Source organism: Canis lupus, chromosome 16 (genome assembly GCF_048164855.1).
Source record: "Canis lupus baileyi chromosome 16, mCanLup2.hap1, whole genome shotgun sequence".
In the NCBI taxonomy this organism is placed as follows: domain Eukaryota; kingdom Metazoa; phylum Chordata; class Mammalia; order Carnivora; family Canidae; genus Canis; species Canis lupus.
Window position 1 is genome coordinate 40,439,733 of NC_132853.1, and position 24,695 is coordinate 40,464,427.

Consider the following 24,695-nt stretch of genomic DNA (forward strand, 5'->3'; position numbering starts at 1 on the left):
CTCCTCCTTTGGCCGGACACCAAGACTCCAGGATCACCTCTACCTCTGCCTCCCACACCTCCAGCCAGAATCAGCTCATGTCTCTGTTGCCAGAAACAGAGCCGGACCACTTCTGCTTTGACTCTCTCTCCATCCATAAACACAGATTAGAACGACTTCTGTTTGCCTCCCCCACCGTGACCTCCGTATGGATCAGGACTCTTTCTTTCTTTCTTTTTCTTTCTTTCTTTCTTTCTTTCTTTCTTTCTTTCTTTCTTTCTTTCTTTCTTTCTTTCTTTCTTTCTTTCTTCTTTCTTTCTTTCTTTTCTTTCTTTCTTTTCTTTCTTTCTTTTTTTCTTTCTTTCTTTTTTTCTTTCTTTCCTCAATGTGGATTAGGACCACTTCTTGTCTCCGCCCACCCCCATCCCCCAACACAGACCGGTATCTCCTCTGCCTTTGTGTCCCACTCCCTGGAACAGTACTCAAAACCTGTATGCAATCAAAGCTCAGGCCAGAGAGAGCTGTAGGCGTTGCTCCTGTGACATGGGTGAACACCAATCATATTTTGGAGCCTGAGCTGGAGAATCAACCTGTTTGGGACAGCCTGCCATAAAACTGCCCACACCTAGTTCCATCTGGTCACCAGGGTGCTTCTTTCTAACAATATTCATAACTCCCATCTCCCTACCCCTGCACCCCTTCAGTGATCATCTGAGAAATGAAAGCTAAGAGGGAAGAGAGGCTTGGGAGAGCAAAGGAGACAGGGCAGAGTAGAATTCCTAACAGGTTCTTGGCTAGTGACAAGCTTTTTCCCCAACCCCTGCTGTACCTAGCCTGCAACAGGTACAGATCAGTTATACAGGATCAGTGGGGAGTCCCATGGGGTACCTTTCCAGGGCTGGAGGTGGGCCTGAGCCAGGACTCTGCCCCTCTCACGTACTGTATCTGAATCTGTGGCTGTGATGCATGGGAGGAGGAGGGGGTACAACAGGCCCACAGTGACTCATTAATGTTTCTACCTCATCCCTGGAGCCTCTGGTGGCGTGAATGCGGTGCCAAGTGGATTGCTTGGCGCCTTTGCCCTTCTTCCTAGAGACAGCAACAGGGCCCTGGGGTGTGGTGGGGAGTGACTGCCCTGTAGACTCCTCCAAAGCCCTGGGGCTCTCAGATCAACCCCCAGAAACATCCAGAGCCAACAACTACAAAAATAAAGCGTTTATTTCCTATCCAAAAGTGAGCCCTGGGTGTTGGGTAGTAAAGGAGAGTTGGAGACCAGGGTGGGTTTATGAGAAGTCAGGGCCCTGAGTGAGACCATGTTGGATGTGGGAAGAACAGGCTTGGCTGAGGTCTGGTGCAGGGGGGAGGGATAGAGAGTGCTGTGGGGACTGTTTCATGTTGCTGGCCGCAGAAGAGACCATCTTCAATGACAGCCTGCAGAAAGACAGAAACAGAGATGTTGACAGGCCCAGGCCCAGGGGTAGAAATAGACATTGCTGGAGAAAAAGCACCCGCTGGAGCAGAGAAACCTAGGAGGACACTCTAAGGCAGGAACCACAAACCCAAATACCTATAGAGACCAGACAAAAAATTCAAATGAGGAAAGCTAGCTAGGTGTCAGGAGATGGTCTCAAGAGGCCACCTCTCAAGAGGACAGTAGCCACTCAATACCAGTTGATTATTGCCACATGGAATATGGCCCAGGATTGCTAGAGCTCCTCAAATTTTTTTAGAGAAGCTGGAATATCTGGATATTTATGTGAACTCTCCTGATTTTTAGTGCTGGCAATCATTCATATTTTGAAAAAAAAAAAAAAGAAAAGAAAAGAAAAAGAAAAAGCTGTGAGAACTGAAGAATACATATCTAGGGGTTTCCTGTGTAGGCTGAGGAATGAAGTGAACCTTTCCAGCCTGGGCTGGTGGTGGGAGGTCTAAGGAGTCTTGTGTTGCTCAGATGCCAGCCATCTCAAACCTATCCCTCTCAAGGTGACATTGCTTCCATGGTCTCCAGCAGGGCTCAGGGCGGCTAGGACAGAAGGCCTCACAATACCATGAAGCTATCTCTTGTAGTGGGATCTGCAATCTGTCCCTCTTGCCTTAGACACCAAGATCCTCCCTGCTCTTGTCTCAGCCTTCACTTCTTGTGCTGGATCTGGGACCCTCCCCCAGCCCCCAATGCTCCCCCATATCTACCTGCCTCCAGGTCCTGGGGAGAAAGCAGGACATGTCATCTGCCGGGCCTAATCCGCACTGCATTCCGTCTTATGCCTGTTGGGTTCCACAGCCTCAGGTGGCTCCCCTCACAGAGGGGAAGGACAGGGGAGGGTTTAGAGAAGGGAACAGGGTCAGAAGTGACCAGGCTTTGTAAAAAAAAGTCCAGAGAATGCCGAGCCAACCAGACCAGCTGGTGGCCGCTGACCCAAGGCAGGAGGCCAAGGGGCCCAGCCCCTTCCTGGAGGGCAGACAGCAGTGCCCACCCCAGACAGGCCTGGGCCCAGGGCCAGGGTCAGTGGAACGTGTCTGGCCTGGACCGAAAGCTCTGCCGCATGAGGCGTGGGGTCGGAGGTGAGGCCTCTGGCACTGGGGAGGGTCCCAGAGACTCAGGCTCTGAGGGGTAGGGGGACAGCATGGAGGGTCTCAGGTTGGAGGGGGTGGCCCCCATCTCTGCTGTCCCCACACTGGCCGGGCAGTGGACCTCAGCGAGAGTAGTATCCTGGAGGCTAGGCAGTGGTCCAGATAGACAGGGAGAGATGCACGGAGCCCTTGGCTGGGGACCAGGAGGGTCTGGGGGCCGAGCCGAGGCTCCTGGGTGGCCTGGGGGACCCAGCCTGGCCTGTAGCAGGCCCATGATATGTCGAAGCTCCCGGCTCAGTTGAGACACTTCCTGGTTGAGACGGGAGATCTGTTGAAAACATAACAAATTTTTCCCCAGGTGCCACAACCACACCACTCTCCTAAGTGCAAGTTACAGCCCCCCTCCCTCCCTGCTACCACACGCCCTCCTTCAGTTTACAAAACTCCTTCCCAGCCACTGCTGTTCACGGCCACCTTGAGAAAAAGGCAGGGCAGGGGTTATCTTTGTCAAGATGTAAACATTCAGCCTCTCTATGAAAAGGATTTGGGACAGCAGCTATTGCAAACCACCTCCTCCACCCCGACTTCTCAAAGAGGCCACAAAGCTCAAGGTAACAGACACAGCGTTAGTCTCAGGTGATCCCAGGACACAAGCTCAAGTGTGTCTATTCAGTGTTTTGCAAATTTCAGGGAGTACAGAATCAACTGTAAAACTTGTCAAGATGCAGATTCCTGGGCCCCACCCCAGACATTCCAAACTGGGTGAGGCTTAGGAGTCTGCATCTTAATGGACGCCCAAGTGTGGGAACCACCAGCCTAGGACTATGACGGAAGCAGGACTAGCCCTTCATCTGGCTCAACCAGGGCCAGGACCCGCCCCCAGCCCCAGGGGTGCCCAGCCCAGGGGCTGCCCTCCTGGGATGCAGCCGATGTTTATCAGAACCCAGGGAAGACCCACTCCCAAAGGGTTGGGCCTGGCTGTGCCCTGGTGATGGCTCAGACATCCCTGGGGAGGAGGCAAACACAGCGCCTTGCCATACAAGATCTGGGCTCCTCCTGACCAGGGTTCAAACATTAGGATCCAGCTCTCCCAGGGCTGAAAGCCTCTCTGCCTCCCTGTCCTCTGCCTCCTACATTTGCTGAGCAGCCGCTTCCCAGGGCTGGAGCGAGTAAAAGGACTTGGTAGGTCAGGTCCCTAAAGGAGAGAACCCCAAGGTGGTGGAGGGAAGAGAGGCTCTCTTTACAGGCAGGACGACCTGAAGCAGCTGGGAAGGAGTGGAAGCACTCAGTGGAAGCACTGAGTACTTACAGTGTGCCACGGACTGGGCAGGGCGGGCATGCAGGTGCTCTTATCTTCAATAACTCTGGCAAAAACCTATTTTCCCTATTTTTAGATGAAGAAATGGACATTCAGGGTCTTTGTGGAACTTGCCCAAGGTCACCCAGCTAGTGTGAACTCAGGACTCTGGCTCTGAACACGGAAAGGCTCTTCTATGAGGCTCATCTCTTCTAAGAGGCACATCTCCCAAGATAGTATTTTCCAAGGTGGGAGGGGAGAGCCAGCACCAACCTACCTCCTGGTTCAGCCTGCAGACCTTCTCCTTCATCTCCTCAGCCTCAGTGGCCAGTTCCTGGCTGGACCTGGTCCCTGCAGACAGAACAGAGGGGAAGGGAGGTAGGGTGAGTGCGGGGAAGCAGGAGTCTACAGCCTGGGCTGGGCAGGCACAGAACAAGGGGAGAGGGAGCTCTGGGCTCAGGACCATGGGAAACCCAGACTCCTCAGGCTGGCTGACCTCCCCAGCCCCTCCCCCCTCCCCCACCCAAGCTCTTTACAGAGAAGCTTCTCTTCAGCACCTAAACACAATATGCTCTTCTCTCCTGCCTTCATGCCTTCCAACAACTGCCTTGTGCCACCCCTCAAACTCCCACCGAAACTTTAAGTCCCACCAGAAGTGTCCCCTCCTCTAAGAAGGAGAGTTATGGGTGCCCTCTTCTACCTTAGAGTCTTGTCCTTGTCTCAGTCATGGTACTCAACACCCTGTTCTAGAATCATTTATCTGAGGACACAGTTGTGTCCCACACTACACTGGGAGCTCACTAAGGGTGTAGGCCAGGTCTGGTTTATCTGTGTACGCCCAGCACAGAGCCCAGCATGTGGTCAGCCCTTACTATGTGTGGAATGGATGGATGAAGGGATAGATGTATGGTGGATATGAATTGGGTGACCAGGAGGTGAAGTCTGTGGCTGGCTCTTACCTGAAGGAGGGGCCTGTGAGCAGGGCCTAGGGTGCTCAGGCCTCCTGCTGAACCGGAATGTAGGGGCCTCTGCTGTGTTGCCCGAGTCCTCAATGCCATCCACTATCCTGGGATGGGGGCAGTGATCATCAGTCCCACGGGGAGAGGGCAAGGGCCAGAGCAGAGCAGGCAGAGGGTGACTGGGGGCAGCAGTGCCAGGGAGCTGGGGAGGAGTAGCGTTCAAAGAGGGGTGGGGTTGCAAGTGTGGTGGATCAGGAAAGGCAAAGGGGCAGATGGGGCAGAGACAGGATGAGCACTGGATGAGCACTGGTTGGAATGCTGGGGACAGAGCCCAGAGAAGGTTCTGGAAGCCAGCAGGGGTATGGGGAAGGCAGGGGAGGCTGGCGTCTCACCGGGGACTGAGGTCCGGAGGTCCAAAGGTTCCCAGTGGGGGAATGAGAAGCTGGGGGAGCTTCCAGGCAGCAGAGCCCCTGGGGGGGCCATGAGGCGAGGGGCTGTGGCCCCGGCCAGCCAAGGCAGGGGAAGGGGATGGGGACAGGGAAGGGGATGAGACAAGGACTGAGAATGGGGGCAGCTCCTCGCCCAAGAGGCTGACCAGGGAGCCCCGGGGTCGTGCTGGGCTGAGGTTGGGCAGCAGGAGGGGCCGGCGGGGCCTAGAACCACCCCCAGACTCCACCCCAGTCTCAGCCTCCGTGATGGATGGCAGGGTCTTGTCTGAGGAGGAGCCAAGGCTTTCCGAGCGGGGCTGTGGGCAGAGGGCAGCTGATGTCAGGACAGTGAACAATAGGCCTCTTCATTAAGCAATAGCCTTCACTGGCAGATGCTGCTCCTCACTCCCTCCCTTCTCCCCACAGCAAAGGAGCCAAGGAAAGTTACCCCCCAGCTCCCAGACTCTCCCCCATGCAACCTCAACCCTCCCCAGGAAGGCAGTGTTACCTGGGAGAGGCGAGGAGACCGGGAAAAGCGGCCGAGGCCCTGCGGGGGACACACAGGGGTTCAAGCTGACTCACACCTCCTCCCTCCCCTGCTGCAGCACTTCCTAGTCCTACCCATCAGTGCTGTGGGCTTTGAGAATGTGGGGTTTTTCTGTGGCGTTGAGTCAGAGATACCTCCAACTCCAACTCAGAGACGTCTGAGTAGCAAAGTAAATCTGAAAAGTAGCGAAAGACAAGGGCCCAGAGCCTAAGCCAAAATGGGCTCAGGAAATATTTGGTGAGTGCAGAAGAGGAAACCCAGGGGATGATGCCCAGTTTAGAGAGGGACTTGACAGAAGAGGAGCACATGAAGGAGACTGTTTCCAAAGTGAGGGCCCTCTGAGGAGTCTGGAGTGAGTCTGAGAAGTGGCCAATAAGAGATGATGGGTCAGAGGAGTTGGAAGTAGAAGTGGTGAGAGATGGTCCATGGGGTTGGGTGATGGCCAATGGAGAAGGGTCAGGTGGGAGTGGAAGATGCGAAGCAAGCATGGAAGGGACAATGGAAGGGGGTGCCTGGGCTTGAGAAACAATTTTCTCAGGGTGGAAGGAGATGCATGGGGCCCTCTCTTGGGCTGGGGGAGGTCTGCTCTGAAGGAGGGGACCTCGGAGGAGAGACAGGCCATAGGGGGTCTACATACATTGGTGTCAGAGCCCTGGCGCAGGTTGAAGGTGAGGTCCCGGGGCAGGCCAGCCCGGAAGGCAGCCCCGTACTCAGGATAGAGCCTCAGGACCTCAGCCAGCCCTCGGCTGCTCAGCTGCTGCAGGCCACAGTAGGTCAGTGCCTTCACGTCAGCGCTGGTCTTCAGCACGCAGCTTGGGCCTGCCCCTGACCCAGGCTCCTGCCCCGGCTCAGGGATATCTGCCCCAATCAGGTCCCCCTTCCCTGTGGGCAAGGGATGGGGACAGTCAGGTGGGGCAGAGGGACCAAGAGGATATCAGCAGGAGGTGGTCAATGGATTTGATGGATGGTAGGTGTGTTTGAAGGGTGGTTGAAGATGGATCAATCAATAGGATTGGTGGAAATAATCAACAGAGTTGGGAAAAAGTCAGTGGAGAATGATGGATGAAGTTGGAAGATAGTCAATGGGGGATTTCAGTATAATCAATGGAATTGGATGATCAGTAAAGAATGGCCAGACGGGTCAGTTAAAGGGTAAAGGTCAGTGAAGTTGAGGGTCAATGGGAAGGGCCAGTGGAATTGGAAGACAATACAGTGGGAAAAGGACCAATTGAGTTGGGAGAGAGTCATTGGCAGGGGAAGGGTTGATGCGTTGATGGCCAATGGGATTAGGGCAGAGTCCAAGGGTATGGACGAAAGAGGATGATAGTAGGGTGAAGGGACCAGGAAAGAGGACTCCTCAGCAGGAATTCCACATATCCACCAGGGGTTTCTCAGTCCCTTGATTCCTGGCCACACCCAAGGCCTCTGGGGCAAGGTTCTGGGGTAGGTAGTAGATGGTGGTGGGATCCTCACCCAGGATGGCCAGCACCATGTTGTCTCGAAGCACTTCAAGCGAGCCGGAGCAGACGTAGTAATGTGCCTGCAGTGCGTCCCCACGGCGCAACAGGTACTCGCCTGGAGCGCAGAACGAGGTCTTGATGTGCAGGGAGAGGGCCCGCAGGCAGCCCCTGCTCGCCGCTCCGAACAGCGGCAGCTGCAGGATCTCCCGGTTCAGGTGCATAGCGATGTCAGCTCTCAGCTCGTCTGGGAAGTCACGCAGTAACTGCATAAGGGGCATAGGTCATTCTGGCCATCCCCCTACAGCTGCTACTTGAGTTCTACAAATGTGCTGAGCTGTCTCCAAGGGGAGAGCTCCAACTGGCCTTTTGCTTTGAAGTTACCCATTTCTGACCATCAGGAAGAACTGTGCATGTCAAACCTCAATTTTGCTTGTGTGTGTGGACCTCCCAACCCAAGTTCTGGAGCAGAGATAAGTCTTCCTCTCTGGCTACCACCCGTGACTACATGCAGAGGTCACACATGTTGTCCTAGTTACTCAATCCCACACAAGGACCAGCCCTGGTGGGTCAGCCGTTCAACCAGGCATCAGGAAACTAAAATCAGCCCCTAAATCTATGTGGACCTTGGACAATCCATTTGCTCTCTCTGGACCTCAGTATCTTCATCTGTAAAGATGCAGAGTTACACTAGACTTGAACATTACCAATGACCTTCAAGGAACCAAACTTAATGTTCACAGATCCATCCTCATGGTACGGAGCCTCTAGGCCAATCTGACTTGCTGACCTCTTCCTTTTGTCCTCATTTCCTCCCCAGGCTCCTCTTCTAACTTGCTACATTCTTCCTGCATCATGGCAACCAACTCTGTGAATTCCCCACTCCTGAGGAGCCTGGAGCCCTGCATATGGGTCTAGACCTGTATTTTCATCTACCTATGGAGCAGCCTCCACCTGGATCTCCCACAAGCACCACACCTTCAACATGGCCTAATCCTGGACTGACTTTCTTTCTTTCTTTCTTTCTTTCTTTCTTTCTTTCTTTCTTTCTTCCTTTTTTTTTTAAGATTTTATTCATTTATTCATGAGAGACACAGAGAGAGAGAGAGAGGCAGAGACACAGACAGAGGGAGAAGCAGCCTCCATGCAGGGAGCCCGATGTGGGACCCCGATCCCGGGTCTCCAGGATCACGCCCTGGGCGGAAGGCGGCGCTAAACCGCTGAGCCACCCGGGCTGCCCATGGACTTTCGTTTTCATCCTGAAGTCCAACCTTCCTCCTGCGATGCCTCCATCACACCCCTTTGCCCAAACCAGGAACCTGGGACTTTTTCTGAGTTCTTCCCCTGCAACCAGCTAATCACCAGGTCCCATGGCTCCTGCTCTCAGAAACATCTCCAGACCACTCACCAGCCTAAATTTTGCAGGATAAAATCTAAATTCGAGATCATCCATGAGCTGGGCTGGCCCACCTCCCAGACCCTGTCTCCTGCACTGTCTCACTCCTCCCTTCACCGCACTCACACACCCGTTCCTGAAGGCTCACTGAAGGACTTTCAGTTCCCTGAACTCACCGCGTTCTTTTGCGTCAACGTTTCCTGACCAGTGTTCCTATTGCTCATTCTGCCTGGAATGGCCTCTGGTCGCAGGCTGATTTCCTTCTTGCCCTTCACAACGCTCCCTCTTCTGTGCCACCTCCCTGACTCCTCTAGGCCCAGACACAATGTCCCCTCATTGCACCATGGTACCCTGAAGGAGAGTCCTACTCACTGCCTAATGGTTTACCTGTCCACCTGCCTCACCCCACTGGTGTCTCCCTGAGGACAAGGGCTGAATGTCATCGTCTCTGAGCTCCCTGTGTCCAGCACAGAGGTTGGCCCAAAGCCAGTGATCAGGAAATGCCAGCTGCGGGGAGGTTGGCATTAGCTGAGGCCTGAGCTCCCTTTCAGCTCCCGTGTCCTAGCGCAAAGGGAATGGGATGTGGATCTGGGTGGGTGCGCGTCCCCCGTGAGCCACACCTTGCCTCCTGGGCCCCCGGCTGCCTCCACTCCAGACCCGGGTGGGCGGCCGCCCCTTCCCTGCGGCGGGCCCGGGGAGCCCCGCGCACTAGCGCACTACCTCGTTGGCGTCGATGCCGCTGTTGACGGCCCACGTGGTCTGGAAGGACTCGAGCATGCGCTGCTTGAGCGGCCGCGGCAGGCGGTGCACCCGGATGAAGTCCTTGAGGTCCTTCATGCGGCTGTGGTAGAGCGAGCGGCGCGAGTACATGCGCTGGATGATGGCCGTCACGTTCCCGAACACCACGGCGTGCATGAGCGCTGCAGCGGCGGCAGCGGGCAGCCCGTGAGGGTCGGCCCCCTCCCTGCCTCCTCCCTGCCCTCCGCGGCTCGGGGTCCCGGGGAGGGAGGGCCAGGAGGGCCAGTGGGCTGGGGTGGCAGCAGGAAGGGGCCAGGTCTGGTGCTCCTCTCCTGCCCGCCCCCCACTAGATCATGAGCTTGGGTGTCTCATCCCCTCCGTGAGAGGCTACGCCCTTTCTTGTGGCATGCCCCCAGGGCCAGCAGGTAGTAGATGCCGAGGAAACGGCTATGAATGAATGCACGGCTGGCTGGACGTGGGTGGACATCTTGCCTTCTCTGAGCCCGTTTCCCCATCTGCACGCGGGGCTTAGCAGGGCCACCCCGGGGCTTGGCAGGCCCGGCCTCACCGCCTATGAGCATGGTGCAGATGGAGAAGATCTTCTCCGCGTCGGTGTTGGCGCACACGTTGCCGAAGCCCACGCTGGTGAGGCTGCTCAGCGTGAAGTAGAGGGCAGCGATGTAGGCGCTGCGCCGCGACGGGCCGCCCGCCGAGCCATTGACGTAGGGCTCCTCCAGCCGCTTGCCCAGTTCGTGCAACCAGCCTGGGGGGTGGAGGGAGGCAAGGAGCAGCTGCCCGGGGTGGCTGGGAGCTGGCTTTCCCCGAGCTGCCGCGCCTGACCTTGGGCAAGTATTTACAGAGGCGAGGGGAGGTTTGCACCCGCAGGCACAGGAAATGTGAGGAGCAGCCTGGGCCTGGGACTCCCCACTCTGAACTGGTTACAGTTGCAGCAAACCAAGGCTAAACTGCTAAGCTGCTGACTCTTGGGGGAGGCGGGTTCTGACTCTCTTGTAGTTTATTGAGCAACCCCCTCTGTACAGCGTGGTGGCACTTGACCCAGCCAGACATTCTCCCCACCCTGGTGGAACCTACAAGTCTAGAGGGGAAAGACACATGAAATACCTTGCAGGTAGTCAGTGAGCTACTAAAAGGGAAGTATAGGGTGTCCCAGGAGCCATAATAGGTTAGGGAGAGCCCACCCAGTTGAGGGGCAATGGGGTATGGTTGCTGAAGGACTCCCTTAGGACAGAGCACTTTAGTGGATATTGCAAGGAATAGAAAAGCCACGTAAGGGAAGAAGGGGAGGGAAGACAAAAAGGGAGAGGATTCCCAAGAGGAAAACATGTTCAAGGCCATTGTGAGAAAGCAGTACATCCTGGGCGCTGGCAGGAGGCCAATGTGGCTGCAGCACAGGGCGCAGGGGAGAAGGGGAAGCCAGGTGGGAAGAGAGAAGGCTGCAGGGCTATGCAGGGTGTGGACAGAGTGCAGACTTTGTTTTGAGGGCAATGCAGGGTCATGGAAAGGGTCCAGGCAGGAGTCCTGCTCCCTTTGCCCCAAACACCCTCCCCACCATCAGAATGTTTTCTGTACTGTTCTGATTGCCTGTCACTGTTCTTGCTCCCCTGCTAGGCTGTGAGGTCAGCCAACCTAAGGCAGAACCCTCATCTTCACTCAGTACTCCCACACCTGACGGGGAAGGAGCTCAATGCACATCTGTGGGATGGAGGGAAGAATGTGGGGGTGGTGGGGGTGGTGCCAGGGGAGGCATGGGCTTGGGGGCCTGTGTGGACAGGGCAGGTGGATGGGTGTCAGTGAAAGCCTGGGGTCGGTGGCTCACCGATGTCCCAAAGCAGCGGGTCATTGGCCTCCATCTCCCGGCGCCCGATGACGTACCAGATGCAGGCCATCCAGTGGGCGAGGAGTGCAAAGACGGACATGAGCAGCGTGAGCACCACAGCGCTGCACTGGGAGTACCGCTCCAGCTTCTGCAGCAGCCGCAGCAGCCGCAGCAGCCGCACCGTCTTCAGCAGGTGCACCAGTGAAGTCTGCAGGGAGTGTGGCGGGGGAGAGGCTGTCAGCAGGCACACCGCCTCGCCTCGGAACCCCCAAGGCCCCTCCCAGCGCCTTGTCACCAGATGCCCTAGAGACAGGGGAAGCTGCAGCAGGAAAAATGGTCCTGCTGTCCTGAGAAAATGACGAGGGAATGCAGCCGGGAGAGAATAATACTAAAACCAATAAAGGCTAACACTTACTATATGCGTCCTGGCTTACTTATATAAGCACTCGCTATATATGTCAGGCACTGGGTGAAGCACTTATCATCCTCATGAAAAACTCATGCCTTCAGTTCAAATTATCATCATTGTTCCCAGTTTGCAGATGAGTAAACTAAAGCTCAGTGAAGCTAGTGATTTGCTCAAGGTCACACACCCAAGGAAATAATGGAACTGGGACTTCCATTTGAGTTGCTACCTAAGTCCATTTTGTGCTGTTCTGCCTCTAGCACTGTGGGCTGGTGAAAAAGCAAGTCCTGGTCAGAGGTAGGGGAATATACAGAATGATCTCTAGCCCCTGCTTGAAGCCCCCACGGTCCTAGGCACAATCAGCTGTGGACAGGAGCTGGTGTCAGTGATTACAGCATCTATGAGGGGACCATCCCTCAAGACACAGAGAGCAAGGTAGAGTGGGAACAGGCAAGAGGCCTGGGAACTGTTCCCATGGTGGGTCAGCTGCTGATGACAGCAGCATGCTGGAATGTTGAGGGAAAGAGACCAGGAACAGAGGGAGCCTCGGCTTTGAGGTCTTAGCCCTTGCGGGGGCTGGCTGGAGGTTAATGGAGCTAGTGGCACCTAGTAAGCATCCTGTAAGTGTTAGCTAATATTACCACCATGACTGTTTTCACTGTGATCATTAATGCTTCAATTGGTCCTTCAAATTTTAGAGATGAGGAGCAGGTACTCTAAGGGAGGGTATAGCTTGGAAGCCAGGGCTGGGGGCCCTGGGGCAGCGCCTGGTGAACTTAGCACAAAGGCCCTCCAGCAGCATCCCCCATAGCCTTGGCCCTACACAGCTCCTGAGCCACCTCCTGTCCTTTTCTCTAATTTTAGGTGAAGGAGCTGGAAAGGAGGTGGCCCTGCTTTCCCCACATGGACCATCTCCAGGGCTTAACATCTGCCCCCACCTCCCAGAACTTCTGCCTCCAAACTTGAATCCTTCAGGGCTTGCCTCTAGTCACCTGCTCCTGTGCCCCACTCACTTGGTGCCCTCCTCTCCTTCTCCTTAGACCAGAATGTCCCAGGCCTGGATCCTTTAAGTCCACAGCTCTGCCAGTGCCCACTCATCCTCTATCCTTGCTCTGCCTCCTTCTGGCCCAGCACTGCTCCTTATCTCTCCTCACGCCACATCACCCACTCGGGGTTGGGGGGGGGAGCTTGGATTCCGGGGAAGCAGGGTAGTATGGTAGAAAGAGGAATAGACAAGGAGTCTGGAGACCTGGTTCCAATCTCCTGCCTGCCACTGTTAGCTGCGTCACCTCTCTGAGCCTTTGCATCTACCTCTGAAAAAGAGAATCTGCCCAAGAGGTTACTGTGAGACTCCTATGGGATGATGTGCATGAACACACTTAGTAAATGGAAGGTGCTCCTGAAGGTACCAGAGGAGGGGGACTGCCTGTGAGGAGGAACAGGGGCCTCTCTGCAGCTCTTCCTCTCTCCAGGGACAGTTGTCTGCCCACTGACACCAGCCTGGTGGGCATGGGTTGGGAGAGTGCACTCACAGGGAGGGATAGGTAGCTCTGCTCAGAGTGGCCGGAGCCTCAGGGCAGACATACACACATGCACGTGTGTGGGAGCGTGCACACACGTGTACACAGCCAGGAGAAGAGGCCCACAGCCCGTTGGCGGCTAGTTAAATCCGGCTGCGTGTAGGTGGTTTCCTGCTATAGCTGAGTGTGGCAGAGAGAGGAGCGCACAGGGAAACTGCTCTCCACCTCCCCACCCAACAGCCAAGGGAGTCTGGGGACACAAGGTGGGACTTCCTCACCCTGGACTTGAGAACACCTACTATCGGCTGGCTGGGTGCAGAGCTGACCACTCAGGGCACCTCCAGGCATTCTCCAGAGAGCTGGGAGGACCCAGGTCCTGGCTCTCTGCCTCCAAGTCCACCCCACAGCCTCTGCCTCCTTGTCTTGGCTTACTATGCTCCCCCCAGATGCTCTCTCCCCATCTCCTGCCAGCCAAATCTCTGTCTAGGGTCTAGCTCTGCTCTCTCTCCCTGCAGAAATCCTTCCCAGACCCTTCGGGGCCTTTTTCCCAGCTGGGGTGCTTTGGCCTCCCAGGTGCTGGCTAGATTTCAGATCATTTTCACACATGCCCACTTTCCTGCCTGGAACTCCAAGGCAGGCTAGCTCCATGCCCAGCCCCCAACAATACCTGGGCCCCATCTTCCTCTCCATTCACCTCTTCCGTTCCTGCTGTCCCCTCCAACAGTCCTGCCCCCTCACCAGCTTAGCTGCCTGGAGGCTGAATCCTTGTCCCTTTTCTCCACAGTGACCATGCTCCACACAGTGCTTTGCAGACAGCTAAATGCTCATCGGTTGTTTGTTAAATAAAAATGTGAAAAGTACCACTCATTTGGCATCAGACCAACGCCGCCTTGGTAGCCCTAGTTAGCTTTTCATTTGTCTCAGCTTCCCTCAGTGATTGTGAGCTGAGCTCCCCAGAGCACAGACCCTCCCAGCTCCTTCTGAGCAGCTAGCTCAGGGCTCTGCCCACAGCAGGTGCCTGACAACTACTTGCAGATGGATGGATGGGAAGGGCTGAGTCTGGGTTGGGGTTGGTCTCTTAGTGGGAGATGCTGTGCTAAATTTGGGAGACTGGGCTGCAGGGTGGGATGGGGGTCACTCACCACGGTGATGTTGAAGACATAAAGCAGGTCAAAAGGTAGAGCAGCAATAAGGTCAACAAAGAACCAGGTGGCCAGGTAGTGAAGGCCAATGGAACGAGGAGCAGAGACCACCTGGCCGGACTGGGACACATAGGTGGTGCGGAAGTTCAGGATGATATCTGGGAATGCAAGAGGCTGTTAATAGGGGGCTTTGGCCCAGAAATTCAGGTTATAGGGCCAACAAACTAAGTAAGCTGAGAACAAGCCTGAGACCCAGAATGGAGTTGGAGGCAGAAATGGGGAAGACAGACTAGGCTTCTGGCCACTCTTTAGGGAGGAGTGGTCTAAAGGCTGAAGGCTGAAGGGGTCAGGGGTCAGGGGTCAGGGTGCATGGACCATTAGGACTCAAAGACCCTTTAGAAATGATTGGGCTCTGAATGCCTGGGGCCTGTAAGCCTAGGATGGAGCGAAGCTTGGATGCATGGGTCCCCCCCAGCCCACCCACCAGGATATGTGGGGCAGAGGGTCTGACCCAGGATGAAGAGCATCTCCACGGCGATGTCGCTGACAAGGGTGTGTCGCGAAGTGATGGGGGTATCATCATCGCCCAAGAAGCAGACATTGTAGGGGACGGTGACCGCAACGTAGAAGGTGGCAAGGAGGATGAGGCCGTCCCACACGGCCTTGGGGACGCTGTAGTGGAGGAGGAGGCAGCGGGACCCCCCCACGGAGGCCACCTTGTACTCGGGCACTGATGGCTTTGGCTCAAACACGTTCTAGGGGGAGAGGGGTGGCGGTTGGGGACATTTAAGGGAAAGGGGAGGCAAGGCTTCAAGAAGGGAGAGGCACAGGATGGGGAGGAGGGGAGTGGGCACTGCAGGCATGACCACGTGAGGAGATAGAAGGTGCAGGAGAGGGGTTCAGGGGCTGGCGCCTGACACTACCTTCCTCTGCCAACTTACTGCTCAGGTCCCCTTTTGAGAAATCATATTTTGTGTGGGGGTATTTATTTATTTTTAAAGATTTTATTTATTTATTTGAGAGAGAATGAGCATGAGCAGTGGGGAGGAGCAGAGGGAGAGGGAGAAGCAGACTCTCCACTGAGCAGGGAACCCAATGTGGGGCTCAATCCTAGCACCCTGGGATCATGACCTGAGGCAAAGGCAGACACCTAATCCACTGAACCACCCATGGACCCCTGTGTGGGGTATTTATAAGGCTTGACCTTAACCCTGCTTGAGAAGGAGATTATGACAAATCAGGCACATGCCTTAGCTTGAGGGGTCGCTAACTTCTTCAAGTTTCGCTTGGAGTCTGGGATCCCTGTAGGGGATGGGGATATCCCAGAGATGAGGGGACACTGGCACAGTGCACCCCATTCCCTGTAGCCCCCACAAACTACACAGAGGGTTGGAGAATCAATCCTGTGGCTTTATCAGGGTCCTGGGGCTAGAACCAAAACCCCAATGGAAGCCTTCTCCCTAGAACCACAGCTTATGATTTCACTCCTATGAGGTAACCTTATCATTCAGATGTAAGTGATATAGTTGCTGCTAGATCCCTGCCCTTATGACATCATCAGAGTAGAATGATGTCAATCATAGGGAAGAAAGGGAGATGGGGTTGGAAAATGTGAGGACACATGGGACACAGCAGAGAGTCGTACATGAGAAATGGATGGTCGGAGGAATAAGCCACTGGAGGGAGATATTAGCAAGGGCGCCTTAGAATCACAGCTGGGAGATATTGGGGTAGAGATAGGACTCACATTATTGGTTTTCATGCCTCCCTGGCGCCGGCGGCCAAAGTGGCCAGTCAGCCGGTGTAAGACAGTACGGCTCTGCCTCCGGGCAGATCGAAGTCTCGAGCTGGCTCCCCTCCTACCAAGGGAGTTTTCTGTTGGAAAGAAGCGTGCAGAGGTAAGTGGGAGCACATCCTAGGAGGCTGGGTAGGAAAAAGTCTTGTATGACCTTGCAAGGACCTCTGACCATTCATGCCTCCTCCCAACACCTGCAGTTACCATGATTACTGTCCCCATGGCCTCCTGGGGACCCAAGTCCTGGGCCTCCACTCTGAGTGATGTCCTTGAAGGAAAAGAGGAAAAGCACGACTTCTCCCATCTCATTCTTGATGGGCATCATGTCCAAGAGGCACCAAAAGGCCGAGCCTGTAGATGTGGAGGGATGGAAGGGGAGGGTGAGCAGCCCTTTGCAAGGCACCTCTTTCCCCTTCATCACCCCAGGTTCCTGGGCATGGTCAAAGGGCTTGGCAAAGGTTTAGAGATGGAAAGAACCCCAGAGATTATGTCAACTGACTCCTTCCCTTCTGGATGGGAGAACCAAGGCCTAGAGAGAATCAGGGATGCACTCAGTGTCATATAGTCAGCTTGTGGTGGTGTGGGGACCAGTACCCAGGCTTCCACCATGCCAAGTGGACTCTGGGTAAGGTCCAGGATCTGGGCAGGGCTGCAGGGCGGGCCAGACCCCCTACCATCCTTTCGGTAGAAGCAGATTTCAGCCCGGTGCTCCTGATGGCCTTCCAGGGCCTTGTGCAGCCTCTGCAGGGCTGGCTCACTGGTCTCTGGACCGTAGAGGAAACGGCAGCTGCAGGTCTTCTGCATGACCTCTGTGCGGCCGTAGCCCGTGAGCTCGCAGAATCCGTCAGAGCAGTAGACAATGGGAAAGCCCCGTGGGCCCTGTGCATTGGCCAGCAGGAAGTTGCTGTCTGTGGGAAGAAGAAGTCAAGGTTAGGTCAAGGCCAGGAGAAGAGCCTAGCTTCAAGGTGGGCAGTACCTCCCCCAAGCTGTGGTCAGAGGTCACAGAGCCAGAAACTTCCTAGGCTTCCATGTGATTCCTGGATCCCCTTCTGGATATTCTGAAATGAGAGTAAGAAGAGCTAGAGCAAAAGGACAGGGACTTAAGTGTGGCCTGGAATTGAGATGGGGATCACTGGGTGTTGAAGATGATCTTTCCTCCTGCCTTCAAGCTGGTGAACTATTACAGAGCAGCTATATAGTAAGGACATGGGCTCCAGTGAGACACCTGTGCCATTTTCTGATGGGTAACCTTGGGCAAGCTAATGAACTCTTGTGCTTCAGCTTTCTTATCTGCAAAAGTGGGGGGTAATATATCTTCCTCACATGGTTGTTGTGAAAGTTACATGAGTTGCCTGGGGAGAACAAATCCTGATACATACTAAGCACTACACTGAGAAGGTAAAAGGATTCCCCTACATTCCCACAGCTTTCAAAATGCATGCAGAGCTGCTATCCTGTCATCCTATTAGAGAGTAGCCAGGGCAGAGATTTCGGTGATATCACACCCATTTTATTGATAGGAAACCAAAAGACAGAGATGATCCAAACTCATAAATCTCCTTGGTTGGGGGAAGGAGACAGTGATGAGTTAGTGTCCTCATTCTCTGCCTTCCAAGGAAGGTGTTCTTTTTAGCATCTCTTTAGGTAATTTCAGAGGGTCTGTCCCAGTGCTCAAACTCTGAGAGCACTGGGCTGTTTTTTTAAATCCAGCAACACCAGGAGCAGAACCTGAGCTGGCTCCATCTGGCTCCAGTGGGTGGAGGCCACAGGAGGGTTCTGTGGGCCATCCGGGGGCAGAGTCTCAGCTGAGGGAAGGGGCCTGAGACACAACCAGTGCCAGGTGCTAAGAGGGGTGAGTGTCTGGGGGGTAGACAGGCAGATGGGGACTGAAGGTGCCTGGGAGGCTCTGGGCCCTGGGCAGCAGCCTCCTTCTTCCATCCCAGGGCCCGTTGCCCCGGTGATGGGAGCTATGGAAACAAGGGAGGTGTCTGTTGGGGGAGAGTGGGGAGGCGGCTAGGGCCCCGGCGGCTTGGTTTCCGCCCGCGGGTGTCGCTCCCCCCACCTTCCAGATACGGCCCAGGGTACCCAAAGGGGCCAGGGGGAGATGTCTCTGCTCCAAAGTAGGAAAAGGGAAAGGCGGGAGAATAGGCAGGGAAGGAGGAATGTGGCTGTCCAAGGTGCTGAACCTGGAATCCAAACTGGGGGTGGGCGAGCAGAGTTCCCTCCGTCACACGGACCACCCCTCCTCCGCCTGCCTCACCTCCCTCAGACAGAGGAGAGCCAAGATTTGGGGGCGCATGACCTTAATCCAAGCTAGGTGCTGCTGAAATCTGATCTTTTCTCTTTCTTTCTTTTTTCTTTTTTTTTTCTTCTGGGGGAAGGAGATCCTGGAGCCTTCTGGAAGTAGACTCCAGAGCGCCTGACCACTTCGTCCCACCTCTGCGTCTCGGATACCCACACACACGCCCCCAGCAGAGCTCTGCCTGGGAGCAGGCGGCTGCCAAGGCCTCTCCTCCGTTTTGCGGCACCAAGAACCTTTTCTGACTCCAGTCACACCCCCAACCCTGGCCCCCCGCACTCTTGGCCCTTTCCCCGCCTCCCTTCACAGTGCACTCCAGTCCTGTTCCTTTCCCGCGGCTTCGGGAGTTCCTAGACCGTCAACTCCACTCTCCCCGCCTCGGGTCTCCCCACGTCTAGCGGACCCGCGCCAGCGCCCAAGCGGACCTGGCCCCCGCTCGAACACCCAGCCCCAGCCTCGCCCCACTCACGCGTGCCGTCGAAGCGGGTGGCGATGGTGTCCAGAAAGGTGTTTTGCGGGGCCAGCAACCCCTTCATGACCGGCATGGCCTCAGGGCTGGGGTTCGAGGCTCGGCGCTGGGGGGCGTTCAGCGCGGCGGGGCAGGAGGGGGCGCGCTACCGGCGGGGCCGGGGCGCCCCATGCGCCCGCCTGCCTCCTCCCCTCCTCTCGGCGCTGCCGCCGCCGCTGCCTCTCTGCTCTGAACCCCGCAGCTCTCTGCTCAGCTTGGCGCCGCCTCGGTCCCCCCACCTCCCCGCGGGCCAAGTTCTTTCCCCCGGGCTCGGCCCGCACCCGCCACGTGGCCCGCACGGGGAGGGGCCGCCAGCGACACCCTCACCCTTCTCCGCGGCTCTCCTCCCAGGGGGGAGCGGCCCACGCGTGTCTCTCCCAGAGAGAATTCGGGACACGCCCACCTGGAGCAGAGACCCAAGAGGCAGGGCGGGGCTTGGGTGACAGACACGCCCTCTTCCCGGGTGGCCACGCCCCCACGCGTGCTTCCCCCGGCGACTCCTTGTGGCTCCGCCCCGCGGGTTTCCCCGCGCGCCGCCCACGCTGGGAATGGTGTTTGGTTCACAGTGCCGCCTGCTGGAGTTAGGATATTTCGCAGCACCCCGGTGTCCTGCGCTGGAGCGTGTGACAGCATCGGTTAAAGAGACTAGTTTTGCCGGTGGAGGATCAATAGGAAGGCTGGATTTCAATTTCTAGAATGGCTTAACCCTCACTCGTGCCTCGCTTTGAGTAGTTCTCCTAGAGGCGAGGTCGGCCTCTGAGTGCAGCCAGATGGATGAAAAGAGCTTTGGAGTCCATGGGGTAGAATCCCGACTCTGCTGCTACTCACTGAATGTGTGACTTAGCCTCTTCAAGCCTCTTTTTCCTTATCTGTAAAATGGAGCTAATAATTTTCAACTCATGGGGTGGTGAGAACCTAATAGCATCATGCATGTTTGGGGGACACCCTAAGTGTGTTGGAGAGCAATTGTCTCTCTCTTCCTACAGTCTTGATTGAACCCTCTTTTTCTCTGCTGCCATTCAAGTGGGAAGAGAGGCTGGGACAAGAAAGATAATTCCTTTTTTTTTTTTTTTTTTAAGATTTTATCTATTTATTCATGAGAGACACACAGAGAGAGAGGCAGAGACACAGGCAGAGGGAGAAGCAGGCTCCATGCAGGGAGCCTGATGCAGGACTCGATCGCGAGTCTCCAGGTTCACGCCCTGGGCCAAAGGCGGTGCTCAACCGCTGAGCCATCCGAGCTGCCCAGAAAACTTCAAGGTGGGCAGAGTCAGTTTGCAAATCTCAAAGATGTATTTACTGGTGGTCTTTGATCTCTATCTCCCAAGGAGGAAACCAGGGCAGCAACAAAAAGGACGGAGGTGAAACCAGACATGGGACTTTTTCACTACAAACACAGAAAATTACAGGAGCAGCTGAATGTGGGGCTTAGCGTGGCAGCTTCCCAGAACAAAGCCGTGAGAATGGGAAGAGAGGCTGGTGCTCATCTCAGGCCAATAGCTCCTCACCTTCACCCCCAGAGTCTGAACTGGGCGTTATCTGGGCTGTTAGATTGCTTAAAAGTGCCACATTCTTCTGGGTCTCTACTTTTGGGTGTTATATGAGTTTCCTAGGGCTAGTATAACAAAGGACCACGAACTGGTTTAAACAGAAATTTATTGTCTCAGTTCTGGGGGCTAGAAGTCCAAGATCAAGAGAAGGTAGGAATGGTTCCTTCTGAAGGCTATGAAGGAGAATCTTTTTTTCTTTTTTTTAAGATTTTATTTATTTATTCATGAGAGAGAGAGGGAGAGAGAGGCAGAGACACAGGCAGAGGGAGAAGCAGGCTCCATGCAGGGAGCCTGATGTGGGACTCCATCCAGGGACTCCATGATCACGCCCTGGGCAGAAGGCAGGCACTAAACGGCGGAGCCACCCAGGGATCCCTGTGAAGGAGAATCTGTTCCATGTCTCTCTTCTAGCTTCTGTATGTTGCAATCTTTGGTGTTCCTTGGTTTATAGTTGCATCACCCCACCTCTGTCTTCATGTTCACGTGGTTTCTCCCTGTGTACGTTTCTGAGCATTCAAATTCCCCCTTTTTGTAAAGACACCCCTCATACCAGATTAGAGGTCCACTCTCCTCCAGAATGACTTCATCTCAATTACATCTACAATGACCCTATTTCTACATAAGATCACTGTACCAAGTACTGGGAATTAGGACTCCAACGTATATTTGGGGGTAAGGGGTGCATTTGGCTAAAGACGCAGGAAAACCTTGTCCCGTCTCTGGTTAAGAATTTCTCCTGACTCCACGTACCTACAGAATGAAAGGTAAAGCCTGATGATTTGTGAGGGCTTTCACAATCTAGGCTGCAGGATCCTGTCTCCTTCCCTTCCAGCGCCTCACCGCTCCCCACAAACGTCAACCACCGTGCAGCTCCTGTTGAACCTTATATTCTTGGCCTTTTCAGCAAGCTCAGCTCCTATCCCTTCCCAGCCAGACTCCGCTCCTCGGTGCAACCTTCCTGGCTCTCCCTCCCTTCCCTTCCCTGTTTGTCTGTAAAGGCCGAGATACAGAATGGTTACTAGAGCATTGCGAGATACGTCTGTCCCCCATTCTTCCCTCCGACCATGCGCCTGTGCGGTTGTCTCCGTACCACGGGGCCTCACACAGTTCCTTGCTCTGTGTTTCCAGTTGGAAGACGCCAGGGCGGAGGTGCCCCAGAGCCAGGCTTTCAGGCCGCGAGCTCTTTATAGTTCGACTCTCCCGCCCCCTGCAGGACGGAATGCGACCACGCAGAACAGAGACCAGCCACACCAAGAGACTCGTCTTTATTGACCTTTTGTCGGGGGCTGACATCCGGCGGGCAGCGAGGAGAGGGCAGGGCCAGGACGCGGCGCGAGCGTCAGCTCAGACTCCCGACCGCCCTCCAGGCGCTGCAGAGGGGACGGCCACCACGGGACATCTGCGCCCGGGACAGGGGCGCGGCGCTGGCTCTGCGCCTGCGCGGCGGCCCATGGTCAGGATGCCGGCCGCATGGTTGCCGCTGGCCTGCAGGAGGCGCTGCAGCCGGCCCTGGAGGCCCGGGGGTCCGGGCCGCCGCTTGCCCAGCGTGAGGATGCCGGCCGCGTGGTTGCCCGCGCCGTGCAGCAGCTCGTAGAGGCGGCAGGAGCACGTCTTCTGGCGGCAGCAGTCGGGCAAGGGCTGCGCGGCCGCCCCGGGCGACAGCAGCGCGGGCGGCAACAAGAGGAGCAGCAGCAGAGTCACGGCGGCCCAGGGGACCTAGGGAGACACCGGGCCACACGCTAGGGGTCCTCCGGCCGCGCCAGGCTGCAGCCCCCCGGCCCGGGCCCCGCCCACCTGGCTCCGCCCCCGCCGCCTGCGCTCCCACCTCTCAGTCCGCTAGGTCCCCGCCCTCTGCGCGCTGCTGCCTCTGCGCGCTGCTGCCTCTGCTGGAGGCCTCCTCTCTGGCTCCTTTACCTGCTCATCTCTCAAGCCCCAGCACAGCATCTCCTCCAGGAGGCGTTTTGAGATCCCCTGGGCAGTGAATCCCTCTTTTCTGGGGACCCTTAGTCCCTTGTGCCCCCATTAAAGCGCCTGAAAACCGGGTGCGTGTTTGCACCAGAAGTTTGTTCACTCAGGGAAACAGAGGCCCTGTATAGACTCTCCTCGGACAAACACGTGCACGTCAAGGGCTAGCAGGTTCCAAATTGTCTTGTTTGCCTGCTCCCTTGCCGGGGAAACTGCACTCTGTGGCTTCGGGCCTGTTTCCAAACCTCTTAGGGGCCACAACTTCCTCCCTTGTAAAGGGGTATTAATCCCTATAGCGCAGGCCGCAGGAGGAAGACACAAAAGACCAGGTGCAAGCACCGCGCCTGATGCATGAGCTCTCAGGAGAAGGCCATGGTTCTAGTGCTACCCCAGGCTCTCCGCGGAGGCTTCACCCCATCAGTCTCCTGCCTCGGATCCCACATGGGAAAAGACCAAGGGCAGAGACACCTCAGCTTTCTTTCCAGCCCCTTGAGCAAGCATTTCCATTGCCTGGCTGGTAGGATGAGTCACCCCTTCTATCCCTGGGGCTTTACCTTTGTAGAGGGAGGGTTCATGGCGTCTGGAGCTCAGAGTGGGGTAGCCAGGAAGGGTGTTGTCTGCAGTGGTCGGAATAGCCAGGAACTTTGAGGCCGTTGACTGTGACCCCCGATCAAGGGCCTGGGGTTTATAGTGCTCTGAGGTGGTGGGGGACAGGCGGGTACTTGCGTCCTCTCTGGGGCCAGACAAAGGCAAATCTAAGATTAGCCTCCTGCAGGGGGACCGTCTCCAGGTTGGGCCCAAAGAATGGCCGCCAAGGCTCTCAGAAGCGGGAGTGCCATCACTGTGCCCCTGGTACCCCCCTTGTCTGTCTGCCTGCTCCCTGGAGATGGGGCGGTCTCCCGGCACTAATGAGGCCACCTTGCACCCAGGAATCTGGGAGCACAAAGGAGGCCTTGGCTGGGGCGCTGGCCTGGGACAATGGTGGGGGGGCAGCTGCTAATTAGGGCAGAAGAGAAGGCAGCTATGAGCCCCACACTTCACATGGGGTGTGTGGTGGGGGGAGGGCAGCCAGGCAGCAGGTCTGTGCCCTCTGCCTCTGTTGCCGTACCTGGGGTCTGTCGGGTTCCTTGGCCTTCTTCCTTCTTGGAACAGGCTTCTTAGTTGCCTCTCCCTTTCCCCAGTTCTCTCCTTCTCTCTGCCCCTCCCACCAACCTCCACGGTGGAAAATCCTGGAAATTGAACGTGGGCAGGGAGAGGAAAGCAGGTCCTCCAACCTGTGCAGTTTCCTTCCTAGTCAGGCTGCCTGGAGAGGGGGATGGAGTCCCATCCCACCATCAGCAAAGAGTGAGCCCCTTTGGGGGAAGGACCGTGCCATCTCCAAGCCAGAGTCACTTTTATACAGGGCACGTCTGTGGAGCACCTGCTCTCTGCCAGGCCCTGCAATGGGTGCTGGGGGCACAGTGTGCACTGGATCTTCCGGTTTTCCCAGACTCCAGAATCCAGGTGAGAAGACAGCCCAGCATGATGATAGCTCAGTAGGAGAAAGGACCCCAGAAAGGCCTTGCATGCAAGGTGGATTTCTATCAGGTAAGGCTGGGGGAGGGGTGCATTCCACAGAAGGCACAACTTGAGCAAAGACCTGGAGGTGACAGTGCTTAGTTCATGTGGGATAGTAGGGTGTGGGCATCATAGTTGTGGCTCCCCTCATAGGGGAGAGGTGGCTGGACAAGGAAGTGAGGACCAGGGTGGGTCAAAGGGTCTTACAGGCTAAGCTGATTGGCCTCAGTCCTGTGGGCACTGGGGAGCCAGGGGAGGGTTCTAGCAGGAAGGAGTCCTGGGGCTGATGGGGGGCTGGGTGGCCTGGATGTGGCCATGGAATTCAGAAGTAATTCAGAGGCAGGATTGGAGACTTAGCAACTGAAGGGGAACTGGTGCCATGTTACTCAGGAGGAGCTTCAAGGCCTTGGGTGAGGCTGACAACCTCATGAAGCCTCAGTTTCCCCACTGGTAAGATGGATAGTTAACTCAGATGGTCTCTGAGATTGCTTCCTGTTGTGATACTTCATGATGTGTAGTACAGTTCCTACACAGGAAAGTGGTTTGTGGGTGTTGGGCCAGACAGGGACCTGTGCTAAGCCAGGGCAAGGGAAGTTGGGGAGCAATCCCTCCACATTTAGGACCAGCTTGGGATAGAAAGAAGGTGCACACACACTGGGGGTGACCTGGAGTGGAGAGTGGGGGGAAAGCCCTGGTGTCCAGAGCTGAAGGTGGGGGGAACCAGCCGCCAGCAGGAGCAGAGCA

At 56.0% G+C, this 24,695-nt stretch overlaps 2 protein-coding genes across 4 annotated transcripts; both read right to left on the minus strand.

The window, feature by feature from the left end:
- Positions 1-1,179: 1,179 nt before the first annotated feature.
- On the minus strand, positions 1,180-19,234 carry KCNH4 (potassium voltage-gated channel subfamily H member 4). Of its 2 annotated transcripts, none has more exons than XM_072780525.1 (17): positions 18,841-19,234; positions 16,747-16,980; positions 16,277-16,423; positions 16,025-16,152; positions 14,789-15,032; positions 14,278-14,435; positions 11,210-11,417; positions 9,941-10,135; positions 9,355-9,554; positions 7,255-7,504; positions 6,419-6,663; positions 5,743-5,781; positions 5,199-5,551; positions 4,807-4,913; positions 4,125-4,198; positions 2,174-2,878; positions 1,180-1,410 (listed from the first exon to the last, which is right to left on the minus strand). In XM_072780525.1, exons 1-16 carry the CDS (start codon positions 18,914-18,916, stop codon positions 2,483-2,485), a joined length of 3,054 nt encoding a protein of 1,017 aa, XP_072636626.1. In that variant the 5' UTR covers positions 18,917-19,234; the 3' UTR covers positions 1,180-1,410; positions 2,174-2,482. The 2 variants fall into 2 exon arrangements, with proteins under 2 accessions (XP_072636626.1, XP_072636625.1); XM_072780524.1 differs by having other exon boundaries at positions 2,170-2,878.
- Positions 19,235-21,675: 2,441 nt separating this feature from the next.
- Positions 21,676-24,610, minus strand: HCRT (hypocretin neuropeptide precursor). 2 transcript variants are annotated; one of them, XM_072780595.1, is made up of 3 exons: positions 23,503-24,610; positions 22,949-23,127; positions 21,676-22,145 (listed from the first exon to the last, which is right to left on the minus strand). In XM_072780595.1, exons 2-3 carry the CDS (start codon positions 22,967-22,969, stop codon positions 21,774-21,776), a joined length of 393 nt encoding a protein of 130 aa, XP_072636696.1. In that variant the 5' UTR covers positions 22,970-23,127; positions 23,503-24,610; the 3' UTR covers positions 21,676-21,773. The 2 variants fall into 2 exon arrangements, with proteins under 2 accessions (XP_072636696.1, XP_072636697.1); XM_072780596.1 differs by lacking the exon at positions 23,503-24,610 and having other exon boundaries at positions 22,949-23,475.
- Between the last annotated feature and the right edge of the window lie 85 nt (positions 24,611-24,695).